Source organism: Mustela putorius, unplaced genomic scaffold, assembly GCF_011764305.1.
Source record: "Mustela putorius furo isolate JIRA1106 unplaced genomic scaffold, ASM1176430v1.1 tig00000738_pilon_pilon_pilon, whole genome shotgun sequence".
NCBI classification, from domain to species: Eukaryota; Metazoa; Chordata; class Mammalia; order Carnivora; family Mustelidae; genus Mustela; species Mustela putorius.
In genome coordinates this window covers 1,496,807-1,510,457 of record NW_025421463.1, presented here as the reverse complement: position 1 = coordinate 1,510,457, position 13,651 = coordinate 1,496,807, and the positions used below count along the sequence as shown (strand labels likewise).

At 59.5% G+C, this 13,651-nt stretch overlaps 1 protein-coding gene across 11 annotated transcripts in view; it reads left to right on the top strand.

The window, feature by feature from the left end:
• Positions 1 to 3,518, top strand: part of PRR5 (proline rich 5) — a 48,533-nt gene extending 45,015 nt beyond the window's left edge. For 9 of the 11 annotated variants that reach the window (XM_045083714.1, XM_045083720.1, XM_004771140.3 and 6 more), the window contains 2 exons: positions 902 to 1,037; positions 2,549 to 3,518. In XM_045083714.1, coding sequence (XP_044939649.1) covers positions 902 to 1,037; positions 2,549 to 3,024 — 612 coding nt within the window. In that variant the 3' untranslated portion in view covers positions 3,025 to 3,518. The remainder of the gene's footprint in view (positions 1 to 901; positions 1,038 to 2,548) is intronic. The other 2 variants (XM_013045149.2, XM_013045153.2) reach the window with 2 other exon arrangements.
• Positions 3,519 to 13,651: the final 10,133 nt, after the last annotated feature.

The window sequence follows — 13,651 nt, the reverse complement described above, 5'->3', positions numbered from 1 at the left end:
CTAGCAGCTCTGCCCCATGCGGTCTGCAGCTCTGTTGTCAGGTGCGGGCACACTGGGGGTCATTCCGTCCTCCCCGAGAGCTGCCCTCGGTACCGTTGCATAGTGACCTGCTTCACCCCTGATGACTTTCCTGTCATCAGGGGTCAACCCTGTCTGGAATTAACCTAGCTGCTCCCGACGTCTGCATGGCATGGCTCTCTCAACCCTTTGCTTTTGTTTATCTATCATTCATTCATTCATTCATTGGAGGGAGGGACAGAATGAGAGAATCCTAAGCAGGCTCTATGCCCAGCACAGAGCCCCAGACAGGGATTGATCCAACAACCCTGAGATCATGACCTGAGTGAAAGCCAGGAGTCGGCTCCTTGACTGCCTGAGCCGCCTGCACGGCCCTCAACTCTTTGCTTATGGTCCGTGTGTGTCTTCCCGGCTGAAGTGGGTTTCTCATGCGTGGTATTGGGGCAGGGGGGCTCAGGCTGTCCCTAGCTGCTATTTTAAGATTCTAAAGGCATCTTGTGCCATGAGCCTCTGGCAGCCCCCCGAGCCGGGCTGTCTTCCCTGTTCCTTCAGCCGTCCTTTGTTCAGTGAGCGCTCACTGTGGGCCTACTGTGTGCCGGCTGTCTGCTGGGGTGCGGGGGGCCCAGAGCTTGCCCTCCGCGTCAGCGGGACCAAGTCTGTCCTGCAGGCGGCTCTGCCTTCTTCCAGCTTTGGCTCTGATGGAACCGGAGGAGACAGAGATCCCTTCAGGGCTCTGGACAAGGCCGGTCAAGGAGGAGGAGGTGGGCAGGGCCTGGCAAGGGCATCAGTGTAGCCCTGGGGGGCAAGCTTTTCCTGGCTGGGCGGGGCGGCAGGGAGCATGCTGTCTGTCTCGTGACCACCCGTCTCCCTCCCTCTCTCACAGGGAGTGCATGAGTCCCGGGGCGTGACCAAGGACTACTTGCGCCTAGAGACACTGATCCAGAAGGTGGTGTCGCCTTACCTGGGCACCTACGGCCTCTACTCCAGCGAGGGCCCGTTCACACATTCCTGCATCCTGGGTAGGGTTGGCCTGGGCCTGGGGCGGGGAGCGGGGTAACCTCTGGCCCTGTCCACCTCTGCCCAGGGTCCAGGCCTCCCAGTGAGGAGATGGCCACAGCCAGGTCCCGCTGGGGATTTGCTTTCCAGTCATGCGGCAGCTGTGTGCCAGGCCTGGACCCGCAGGGCCCGGGCTCCCTCCTACAAGAACTGAAGGGGACTTGTCGGGCTGACACCATACATGGTAATGAGATGACTCCCCTGAGCCCCCCACGGAGCTCTGTGTTCCCAGTGAGGGCCCATCTGTGTTCAATCCTGAAAGGCAAGAGCTGGCCAGCAGAGGACACAGCATGTGCAAAGGCCTGGAGCCCAAGAAACCGAGCTTGTTCGGGGGAATTGTAGGAGAGGGGTGAAGAGAGGTGGGCGTCCTGGGGCTGTCTGGCCTGTCTGGAGGCCTGCCACCTTGCTCCTTTAACAGACAGTCCGTTGGTTCGTTCCCCTGTGTACACTGAGCACCTACTCTGTGCCTGCCCCTGTTCTTGGCCATGGGGAAGACGCAGAGGCCAGGCCCCACCCATATGGGCTCTCACAGTCACGGACGCAGGCCAATGAGTACACAGTCCCCTGACCAGTCTCCGGGGGGACCTAGACACAGGTGATGCAAGGGCCGTGCTGGGAAAGGCAAGACTGGAAGTGACAGGGGAGCCGAGGGAGGAGGAGCCAAGCCTGGGGAGAGAGGCACAGGGGCCGCTGGGGAGCGCCCACCTGCCTGCTGACATAAAGCCCACCCCCCAGGGTTAGGGTTAGGGTTAGGAGAACTGGACAGAACCTCTCTCCTGCCCCGGGCAGGTCCCTGAGCCACTCACTGTGCTCAGCCCTGCCACATGGTGGTCAGTCTTTGGAACTGCAGGGCCCTGAGTGGGAGCCTGAGATCTGGCCCCCCCACCCAGTCCAGCCCCCCCGTGGCCATCCTCTCCTGCACCCCAGAGTGCCCACCACAGTCCGAATAAAAGCCCAGCCCCGAATTCATGTGAAAAGACCCTTTCTCATCCTCCCCACCCCCATCCTGGCACTTAACCACTACCTGACCGGTGGTGGGTTCCCTCCCCACCACACACTGGGACTCCAGGAAGTGCTACAGGTTGTTTAACCTTCAACAGGTGGGGAAACTGAGGCATGTGCGCATTGGAACCCAGCCCTGCACCTCCACACACCCACGCCCCCTGCCTACCTCCAGGCTGAGGCTGGGACTGAGGAAGGAAGGAAGAAGCCGCGAGGGGACACACAGTTAGAGCCGACTCCCCTTCCTTGCAGGGGTGCGCGGGGGCTGGGCCAGGGATCTGCGCCGTTCAGGTTTTTCCCCGTGGCTGCCCTTTCTTGCGGAGCTAAGCGCACAGTAGGTGCTGGCTAGACTCTGGCCCCAGGAAGGGCCTAGAATACGCGGGTGTCTAGGTTTGCCAAGTGACCACTTCCCACCCTGGCCACCGCCCCCCCAACCCCGTGCCTGACACCTTTTCTGTCTGTCTGTCTGCAGAGAAGCACTTCCTGCGCCGCTCCCGTTCAGGGGATGTGCTGGCCAAGAACCCAGTGGTGCGCTCCAAGAGCTACAACACCCCGCTGCTGAACCCCGTGGCCGAGCACGAGGCCGAAGGAGCAGCCGCCGGCGGCCCCGGCATTCGCAGACACTCCGTCTCGGAGATGACGTCCTGCCCGGAGCCCCAGGGCTTCTCCGACACACCTGGCCAGGCCTCCCCTGGGGCCTTGAGATCCTCTGTCGGCCCCCAGTCGGGGCCCTGCCCCAGCAGACTGTACCCCCCTGCCCAGCCCCCCGAGCCTGGCCCAGGCATGGCCCACCCCTCCCCACCCTCCTCCAGTCCAGAGAACCTGGTGGACCAGATCTTGGAGTCCGTGGACTCAGATTCAGAAGGGATCTTCATTGACTTTGGCCGGGGCCGGGGCCCAGGCGCATCGGAGTTTGAGGGGGCCGGGGGTCGGCGGAGCATCGTGTGAGGGCCTCGTGTTTCTGCTGACCCCTGTGTGCCTGGGGGGGGGTACGTGTGTGCAAGAATTTTTTTACTCTGTCCCGGCCAGTCGGCTGTGGATCCCAGCCACTGTGCCGTTCCGGAATCTTCGTTGGAGAAAGCTTCACCCCCCAAGCCCCCGGCCCTGCTCCGTTCGGGGCATGTGTTGGCTGCTCCAGTGGCCTCACGTGGGTCACCAGGCGCACCGGTCCGCCCTGTGTGCACGGAGCAGACCTGGCCACCACCCCCAACCTGCCCCAGCCCGCCAGCGTCCACACCCACGGAGACAACACTGTGGCCCAGCCAGGCTTCCGGAATGATTCCCAGAGCAAGGGGGGTCGGTAGCAGACCCGCCTTCCCCCTTCCCACTCACCTGAGGCCACAGCATGTCCTGTGGGCTCCTGTCCCAGACGCTCACACAGGCTGTCCTCACTCGGGGCAGCCACGGGCAGGAAGAGGATGGAATAAAGGTGTCTGCCCCGATCCCGAGCTCGTGTCTCTGACGCCAGGCCCCAGACGTCCTTTCTCCCTGGTGCTCACCCTCCGATGTCCCCTTGCCTCGGTGGGGTCTCCCTTCCCCGCTCCCAGGGAGGGCGAGCTCCTAGGGTCCAATTTCCTGGTCCTCTCCTGACCCGGGGCCCAGAGGCCCCAGAAGGAAGAGTTGGGAAGCCGGGAGCAGCCGGGCCCGAGGTGGGGAAGGGACATGCTCAGAGGGTCAGTGATCAACGTGGCCAGCAGTAGAGCAGCCTGGGGAGCAGGCCTAATGGAAGGGGGGCTGGGGAGTTCTGTGAGTCAGGTGGTCAGGGAGGGAAGGTGGATGCCTCGCCCAACGCCAAATCACAGGGGCCCCCATCCCCGGGGACCGGCCAGAGGGATCCCCTGCCTGCATGGGCCTCTCCTGTCTACTGGGGCTCATTTTGGGATGCACACGTGCGTTGGGGCTGCAGGGCCACAGGGAGCGCGGTCTTATCGTGTGTGAGGAGGGGAAGTACTCACTTCACAAGCTCCGTGGCTGCTCGGCCCTCGGAAAATGCTCCGGCAGTGGGCGGGGGAGCCCCCCAGGTGGGGCTCAGCTGGGAGAGTAAGAGTGACTGGCCCCAGCCTCTGGGGGCACTGGGGCTGGGAATTGGGCCACAAGCCTGTCCCTGGTCTGAGAACCCAGAATGGCCATTTGGCTGGGCTGGTTGATGGGGCTGAGATCCCTGAACGGCCTTCCTTGGCTCCCAGATCCTTCATGCAACCCAGATAAGCCTGGACCCAGCTAACATTGGGGTGGGGAGTTGGGGGGGACCATTACCAGTGGGGTCCCCTCAAGGCAAAAGGGTCAGGCGAAGGGCAGAAATGGCAGGGACCTGTCCGGGCTCTGCCCTCACCGGGGTGTTGAGCCCTCTGTGATGTCTCCACCTCCTGGTGTGAAGGACCAGGAGATCTGAGATTCTCGGGTCCCTGGGGACTCCAGTGGCCTTTGTGGGGCCCCCTGAGGTCTTTGCCAAATCCTGCCCTGGGCGGAGGGGGGCCCCATGCGCCAGCTAGTGGGGCCTCACCGGCGATGGGGAGGCTGGAGCCCCGGGGAGGGTGGAGGGCGGGTGCTGAGCCTGGGTCCTGAAGAATCCCAGGGGCTGCTTCTGCTGCGGCTGTCCAGCACCCCCCCCCCCATTAAAGGAGCAGCTCATCGTCTGGGCTGGGAGCAGGTCTGTGTCACACGCAGCCTTGTTCAAAAAGCGTTAATGGAGATCTGCCTCAAAACATCCTGTTATACATTGGTAAATTACGTGTGAAAAATCAGGAACAGATCACACCAGGTCCCCACACACAAAGGTCCCCCTGAACCCGCAGAACCTCAGACTCTGGCTACTGGTGTCCCCTCCAAGAACCAAACTTCCTTATGATGAAGGTCCCAGCCCTGCTCAGGTCTCACGTTGGCCACCAGGAGCTCAGGCCCAGCCCCGAGCTGGCTGCGGCCGGTGTAGACCTGTGGCTCGCTCTGCCCCCGTGACCTGCCATCCTTCCAAGCCCCACCCCCTCCCGTCTCCAGCCTCTCCACGCGTTCCTTCCACAGGACTTGTCACTGAATTTTCAGGGGGTGGAAACGGGTTATGGGGCCAGAACTTTCTGCCGGCGTTCCTGTTGTGGGGAAAGCCATTCGGACATCCGCAACCCCATGGCCTGGGAGAGAGCTGGGCCCAAGAGGGGCCCGGGGGGCTTGGGCTGCACGAATTCTGGGGAGACCCCATCTGACACAGGAGTCCAGGACTAGTCTGTCCCCCCCACGAAGAGGCCGCCTGTCCTGTCCCCGCTGAGTCCCCAGCCACAGGTCGAGCCTGTCGAATGCGCGATCTCATTGGTTAACGGTTCACTGTCCACGCGCCACCAGGGCGCCTTCTCCAGTGGAGGGTTTCCCACGAGGCTCACTGTTCCCATCTCTGTCTGTCGTAGGTCCTCCGGTAAGCCTCCAGGGCCAGGGTCTCCGGCCCGCCCACACCTGCCGATGGGACTCTGCTGTGACCCTCGCCCAGCTGACGCGGGGGCTCCGAAAGCCTGAAAAGAGAAGTCTTGCTCCACAGTTCAAGCCCTTAGTGCTTCAGGCAAAAACCCACCCAGAAGCAGGCCCTGGAGCGTCGCGCTTGTGGGAATGGGACGCCCGCTCTGCCCGGCAACCTCCGCGGATGAAGAGGGCGGTGACAAGGACACAGGGGCCACAGAGGGCCACGGAGGGGGACGATCTGGGGGAAACCAAAAATCCGTCTTTAAGAGTTCATCTGGGGAACCCCTGCCCGTGCGACAGAGCGGGGGTCCCACCCTCCATCTCGGGGGTCTTGACGTGGTCTGTGTGACTCCTTCGGGCACCTGGGAAGCCCAGGGACGCTCTCTTAGAATAGTGTTTTTACAATAAAATACCTAAGGTCACAAAGGAAACCAACTCTGCTGAAACCACGACGCCCAGCCCATCTTTAATGCGTGTGGACGGCGGCCTCGCGCGTCTCTACGGGTGGGTCGGCCGCCGGATCTCACACGGGCCCATGCTCACTGGACATCAGAGGAATCAGGAGTCGAGACAATATTTCTGGGTCTCAGCACCCCCTGGATGTGACGTGAGCCAGTGTGATCTCTGCTGGGGACAAACCTTGAGGGCTGCTCGTGGCGGGGCTGGGCTTGGTTGATGGTGCTCCCCCACAAGAGGGCAGCTAGCCAAGCTGCCAATGTCTGTCCCCAAGTGCTGGGTCCCCGAGTTTTACCTGCCGGCAGCTCTGGGAGTCTGAGGAAGGGCCCTTCTGGACTGCCTCTCCCTGCAGCTGCACCTCCGGCCAGCCGCGTCAGCATGGGGTGGACAGAGGGGCTGCCACCCCATGGCCCTCCTGGAGCCCTCTGCGGCTGCCCGGTGCCCTGGGCGAAAGTGTCCCGCTTTGCAGGCTGGGGTGGACGGCCCTCCCTGGGCCACCCCTGGTTGCTGGCTCCCCACACTCGACACCGTCCTCCATGGACGTACAATCCCCGTGTCTGCACACCCATGCATACAAGTGCACATGTGCACACACGTACCCACGTGCACACACCTTCACCTCCCTGAGGCCTGTTGCTGCTTCCTACCCCCACCTCCAACCCCCATTCTCTGCTTTCGCTGAGCCTGGACCCATCTGCCTGCGTACAAGATGTTGCCGGTGTCCCTGTGGGGAAACCTTGGCCCGTGACATTCCCACAGCACCGTGAGCCCTGGGAAGGCAGGCTCGTGCTGATCTGGCCAAAGACATAGGGCGCTCCATGGCCCCGCTGCCAGCCTCACTTGCAGCCCTGGAACCCAGCAGGGGGGAAGGTAAAATGAGGGTCCCTCCTGGAGGAGGACACGGGAGAGGAGCAGCGACCTCAAAGCAGGACTGGTTCCTGCGTCGCGTTCTCCCTGAACAACCCTGGTGCACCAGAGCGTTCCGGACAGGGGGACTTTCACGGATCTCCCCCGGGGGCGGGGGGCCTGCGGGAGAGCGTGCACCCTCACCACCCTGCATACACCCCTGCATTCCTGTAAGACTTCAGGTTCCCCTCCAGCTCATGCGCATCTATGCAGAGACAATTCTGCGCGCGCGCGTGTGTGCGTGTGCGTGTGCGTGCGCGCATATGTTTGTCTGTCCCTGCCTGTCTCTGTCTCTGTCCTGCTGACGGCACGAGACCGACTTGGCCCTGCCCTCAGCATCTCCCTCCTTTCAGGCAAAAAGTTCCGTGGGGTCCCCTAGCCCCAGACTTCCCTACCGAGCCTGACCTTCTCAACAAAGGCCCTATCAGCCGCCAGGACCCACCTACTTTCAGAAGCAGGAGAACTGGACGTGGACAAAGTCACCTGCGGGACGGCTCTCCTGGGTCCCGGGAACTTCCCCCTCTTGCTCTGGGCGGGCGTCCGCCTCCGCCTCCCGTCCCGTCCTGTCCCCGTCCCCGGCGGCCCCACCCATCCTCCTTCACAAGGGACAAGGCAGAGGCTCCAAGAGGTGTGAGTTCGGCTCCGTCCTGCTGCAGAGCTCTGGTGGCTGCCAGGCCGCGTGTCTGGGATGCGGACGTGGGACCTGTGGCTGGGGACCTGCACCTTCCCCTCTCCCCGACCGGGGCCTGGCTCAGAGGGTGCCGTCCAGCAGGTGTCTGCTGGGTGAGCTGAATGGCAGAGGAGCCTCTTGGAAAAAAGGCCAGGCCAGAGGGAGCCTTGGTTCTTCTCTTGGAAAAGGTAGACGGAAATCCTACAATATTTTTAGCCTCTCTCCACACTGCCCCTTGTTGTCTTCGTGTCGTCCCAGATTTCCATCCAAGATGGCACTGGCACTTCCGCATGGGTTTGTTTTAGGGTGAAGCACGCCGCAAACACACGGGGTCCCCGTGGCGGGGGGCATGCCCGCATGCATCACCGACACGGCCCCCAAACTTCACAGGAAAACGGGCAGGCACCTCTGGCCTTCCTGGAGCTCAGTCTGGGCCGGCCAGGCAGGGTCATGGAGGGGCGGGGCACACCCTTTGGGGTTTCAAGTTCAAGCCCGCGGGAGTGTCTGCCCCTCAGTCTATTCAAACCTTGGGCGGGCAGCGATGCTCAGCCGGCCAAGCTGTACCCATCGGTGGCTGGCTCCCGGTGCTGTCCTGGCAGCCGGGACAGTGGATGTGAGACCCCCACACCATGGTCCTCGTCCTGCAGAGGAGGGGCTGGGGAAAACGCCCCTCTCACAGTGACTAGATTTCATCGCTGCCCCGTCACACAGAGGACCTGTGCTCCCGAGGATACAAGTCCCGAGGCACGCACACTCACAACAGCCAACGGTCTCCCCCTCCCCCCACAGGAGTTCCAGAATCAACTTCCGTGTGCCTGGAACCAGCCATCCTGAGACAGTGGGAGGCCCGCGATATCGTATTCAAGGAGACCGTCTGGGTTCCCCTGGCCTCTACCTCTTGGTGGGGGGCTGGGTGCTGCCTCAGGTGTCCTACTGGAACAGGAACCCCCCCAGCCCCGCCTCTCCGCCAGCTGCCACTGCAGCCTCAGGGAGAAGGGAACGCTTGAAGCGGGCAGGGCCACTCACCCACTCACCCCTGCTGCGGAAACTCCTCTCCTTCTCTCTGCATCTCTGTGGCCTCCCCAGGCTGCACGTGCCCTGCCCACCCCAGCCCCAGACTCCGGATCCAGAGCCTCGCAGCGGGAGGGCCCTCGGCGTGTCCCCACCTTGCTATCAGTGCCTTTGCCCAGGTCTGGGCTCTTCTGTCTTATCTCTCAGACACACACACACACACACACACACACACACGGACTCACAGACACATTCGCATGCATGCGTGGGCGTGCTGACGGCCACACACGCACACACACATTGCACGCATGCACACACTCACATGCTTCCGGGAGCGAGGCCTCCCTCCCCGCTGCAGGGAGGGGGTGCCTCTTGCAAAGGAGGGTCACAGATATCCCCTGGCGCCCTCCCACCGCCCCAGAGAACCCTTCGCCCAAGGCCACCCTAACAGAGGGGCAGATACATGGTCGTTCGAGGCACCTGCCTGCATTTTGCTGGGGCTCTGTGTCTTAGTCAGGTCCCCCTATGTACAGATACCACAGCCTGGGGGCCGTAAGCATCAGGCATTCATTTCCCACAGCTCCGGAGCCTGGAAGCCTGAGATCCGGGGGCCACACCCTCAGGTTCTTATAAGGACTGTCTTCCTGGCTTGTAGACAGTCACCTTCTCACTGTGTCCTCAGCGGGTGGACAGAGAGCTCCTCATGTCTCTCCTTCAGGACACTCATCCTATAGGGTCAGGACCCACCCCATGACCCCATTTAACCTTAGTTACGTCCTTGGGGACCCCATCTCCAAACAGTCATTCTCGTGGTTCTGGTTCCAATGTACAAGTTTTCAGGGGACACAGAGCCATCCACAGCACCCTGGTGAGGTGATGGGTCCATTTCTCGGGCAGCAAGACCCCCCAGGCCCATCCCAGAAGTCAGAGGAGGGTCACCACGGGGCCACAAACCCAGCCCAGACATGGGAGCCCCGCCCACCCTATGACATTTAGGAAAACGGCCGGTGAGGGGGTGTTGTCATTGGAGCTTTCCTGGTGTCTTCGCCTGCCTGCACCCCTTCTGAGAGGTAACATTTGCTTTGGGGTGTGTGTGTGCGTCCCACAACAGACACCCACGAGCAGGAGACCTCCGTGGGGATGGCCTTGGAGCGCAAGCGTCTGCCGAAGTGCCTGCTCTGCTCTCCGCGTGTCAGTGTGTGGAAGGAACACCTCCTGCATTTAGGAATCACAGGTGGGAGGAGTCCTGTGTTCTGGAGGGAGAGGGAGGAGGGGTTCCCTCACGGTGGCGGAGCTGTCCGAAGCCGAGGATGCCCCCAGCGAAGGAGCGGAAAACGCGGGGAACAGGAGAAAGCCTGGGCACCCGGCACGTGCCTCCGAAGACTTGACTTGTTTTGATCTCCCTTTCGACCGTGAAAGTAATATTTGTCCTATAATTTAAAAGAAAGACTGCTAGGTATCAACCCAGAACGGCTGAAAGTGGTACTTGAAATAGTGTTTGCATGTTCATCGCAGCATAATTCACAGTCGCCTGAAGGTGGGAGCCACCCAGGCCACCCATCGACCGACGAGCAGATGGACCAAACACGCTCCTTCCGCACCACGGAGTAGGGAGACCACCACGGAGGCAGATCCCGACACCTGCCTCGACATGGACGAACCTTGAGGACCTTATGCTCGGTGAAATACACCCGTCACGGAAGGACAAAGCCTGCAGGATTCCATGTTATGTGAAGTCCCTAGAGTCGTCAAACTCAGAGAGACAGAAAGTAGACAGGGGGTCACCAGGGGCGTGGGGAGGAGATTGGAGTGTTAGGGTCTAATGGGGGCAGAGTTTCAGCTTTGCGAGATGAAGAGTTCTGCCCGCTCACACCACGCCGTGTGAATGGGCTCCACCGTTAGGGCTAGGACGGAGGAAGGGAGGCAGGAGGGTGCAGGAAGTCGAGAAAGACTTCCTTCCCTTCCTGCAGCATCTCCCTCGGGGAGTGGGGAGCGCCCTGCACTGGCCCCTTGGCTGAGGCCTGAGTGGGGGTTGGGGCGTTATTGCAGTGAGGGACTCGGTCCCCGAGCTCCAGGAGTGTCCAGCAGCGACCTTGGGGATTCAGGGGAACATCAGCCAGACAAGCCCCTAACATCGGGACGCTCTTCCGCATCCACCTCCTGCGCACACCGAAGGCCCACACTTCCCGGTCTCCTGGTGACAGGTAGGGCCACGTGACCGGCCCCGGCCAATGAGCTCTATGCAGAAGGGACACGGGGGGGGGGGGGGGGCCCTTTGCAGTTGCCAGGTAGAGACTCTCGGGATCTCACCTGCCCTCTGCCTGGGGATGGGCAGGATTCCAGAGGGGACTGCTCTGTGAGGTGGGGTCTTGCAGACAAGGTGTGAGTGGGAGATAGACCTGAGTCTCTGTGAGCCCCTGAGATGGGCGGATGTTTATTACTGTTGCGTGGCCCGGCTTGAGCTGGCTGATACGCTCTGCTTTCCCAGATACGCTAGAGGAAAGCGGTGGGTGAACCGGGAGAGAAGGCTGAGTGGGGTAGGCGGGTTTATGTGTTTACACGTGTTGCGTGCCTTCCTGGGTAGAGTCGGGCCCCAGGGTTCTCATCCCGAATTGGTCACTACCTTGCTGTATGATGTTGGGCAAGTCCTCCGTCCTCAGTGTCTGGTATCTGCAGCAAGGGTTTTTCCAAATATAAAATCCTGTGAGCTTGGTGATGGTTCTCGGCTTGTCCATGCACCGTGGACACATGGGGAGCGCGGATATAAGAATGCAAGCTCCTAGACACCAGCGTCCCTAATTTAGCAGCTCCTCGCATAAGACAGTATGGGGCAGACAAGCACTTAATGGGTTTTGACCTGCGAGTGATAATGGCTTAATCATAAACGGATGGTCTTACCCCAAGAATGCTTCTCCTCATTGACTGATGTGTTTGCTTAGAGCTCAGAACTGCTTTAATAGGCTGTAAAAAGCTATAAAAATGTAAAGTATCATCCACATCATCACAAGAAGAATTTCTCATGCTGACATTTCTGTTTTCACTATGGGGATTGATGTCAGCCTGTGTTTGGCGCGGGAAGAGGAACGTAAGACAGGAGGCCGTGGAATAGGGCAGGGTTCTCCTCTGCAAGCAGCCAAAGCAGATTTTGGCTGATTACAGAGGAGTTCGTTAAAGGATTTGGGGAGATCCCAGAGTTGTCAATAGGTGGGAGCCAACACTGAGGTAGTGCTCCCTTCCAGATACAGTGCCTCAACTCACCCCAAAGGACAAACTTGATGGGAAAACAGCCGCCACTGCAGTCCCTGCACAGGGACACCCCCACTGCACAGAGATGCCCCCACTGCACAGGGATGTTCCAGTTGCCCTGGACTGAACCCACAGCTGCCACCAGGCCTGATAGCAATCATGTTCCAAGTACTTATAGCCACTGCAGCCTCCCCCACCCCCAACACTGCACGTCGCCCTCCTGCCCTTTCCACTGTAACATATTCCGGGACTGGTTCCTCCCTAAGCACGTACATCACAATGGTGGAGCCTAAGTTGTCGTCTGGGCCTTGGTTGCAAAGGAGGCCAGGTAAACCCGTTGTCTGGCCACCTTGGGCAGGAAGATTAGGAAGAGTGAGCATCCCAGTGCAGCAGGGGCGTGTGAAAGGTGCACGGGGCCAGAAGGCACAACCAGTGTCCCACTCTGATGTCAAATAGGGCATCAAGAGCATGGCCTGCTCAGTTGCAAATCAAGAGGATTTCAACAATTAGGACCAAAGGATCCCAGAAAACATGGTGAACCTCATGGAGGGTCCACAAGGGTCGTCGCAGTTCGCAGTGAGGACTAACAACCAGACACATTTGCTCCGAAACGGGTGCGGGCGCAGGCTAGGAGGGTGGGTGGAGGGTCCTGACCGCTGCAGGGAAGCCTCCTGGCCTCGATGGGTCTCAGGGGCCCGGCCTTGAACGAGAGGAGTGGGACGCGATCTAGATGATCTAGATCCCTTTAGGCTCCGTCCAGCCGCCGCGCCCACATTCAGCAGGGAAATTCTGGTTTCGAGGTTTTAATAAGGTTCAAAGCAAAGCAAGTCTTGGCTCCAGCAGCTGGCAGGGAGAGTTAATTTGCGAGAAAACAAATGTGAAGCCTAAGACGTTGGACCAAAGGATCTTTATTTCCTCCTTCCTTCAAGCTCTCCAACCCCCAGTGCTTATTAATGTGGAATTTGCTGCTTGGGGGAGAGCCAAATCTCCGACTTCATAAACATTTGTAAGAGCAAATTTAATAAAGCCGGGAATAATGCCATTCAGATGTAATTCCTTCGTTTCGCATTATTATTCTTTGTCTTCTATTGCAAGGCATTCGAAATGCACGGAGTTATTGTTATAGCAACAAAAGGAAATGAGTAACTGGTGCCTTGCTGATTAGACGCACTTGGGGAAAAAACAGAAAAAAGAACCAAACAGGACCTGCCGGGGTTTTGCTGTTCCTTTCTGTTTCTCTTTCCTTTTCCCATGAATGGCGGAATACACCTGCATTGTTTCCCCTCTCATCATTCTGTATTATTGCTTTATTGTGCATATTTTATTATCACTAAGCTATACTTGAGGAATTTGTATGAGGTTTACACAAACACAAATGCGAGGGTGGCATTCCCCCTCCACGTCTTGATACCATGGAATTATGGGCCAGCCGCACACCAGCTGGAGGATGTTTTCTCTGACTTCTGCCCTAAGTTGCTTTTTAAAACAGAAAACCTACAAACTGTCCCTCTTCTATGGGGGACCGATCTTGCATTCATACTAAAAAAAAAAAAAAAAAGACGTTTGCCTCCCAAAAAGGAAAAGAGAAACGTGGCACCAAGCACTAGAACAACCCGATCCTGTGTGTGAGTCGCTAATATGAATCAAATCCTTGGGGCGCCTGGGTGGCTCAGTCGCTTGGCATCTGCCTTCGGCTCAGGTCATGATCCTGGGGGCCTGGGATCGAGCCCCACATTAGGAAGCCTGCTTCTCCCTCTCCCACTCTCCCTGCTTGTGTTCCCTCTCTCACTGTGTCTCTCTCTGTTAAATAAATAAATAAAATCTTTTTTTTTTTTAAAGATT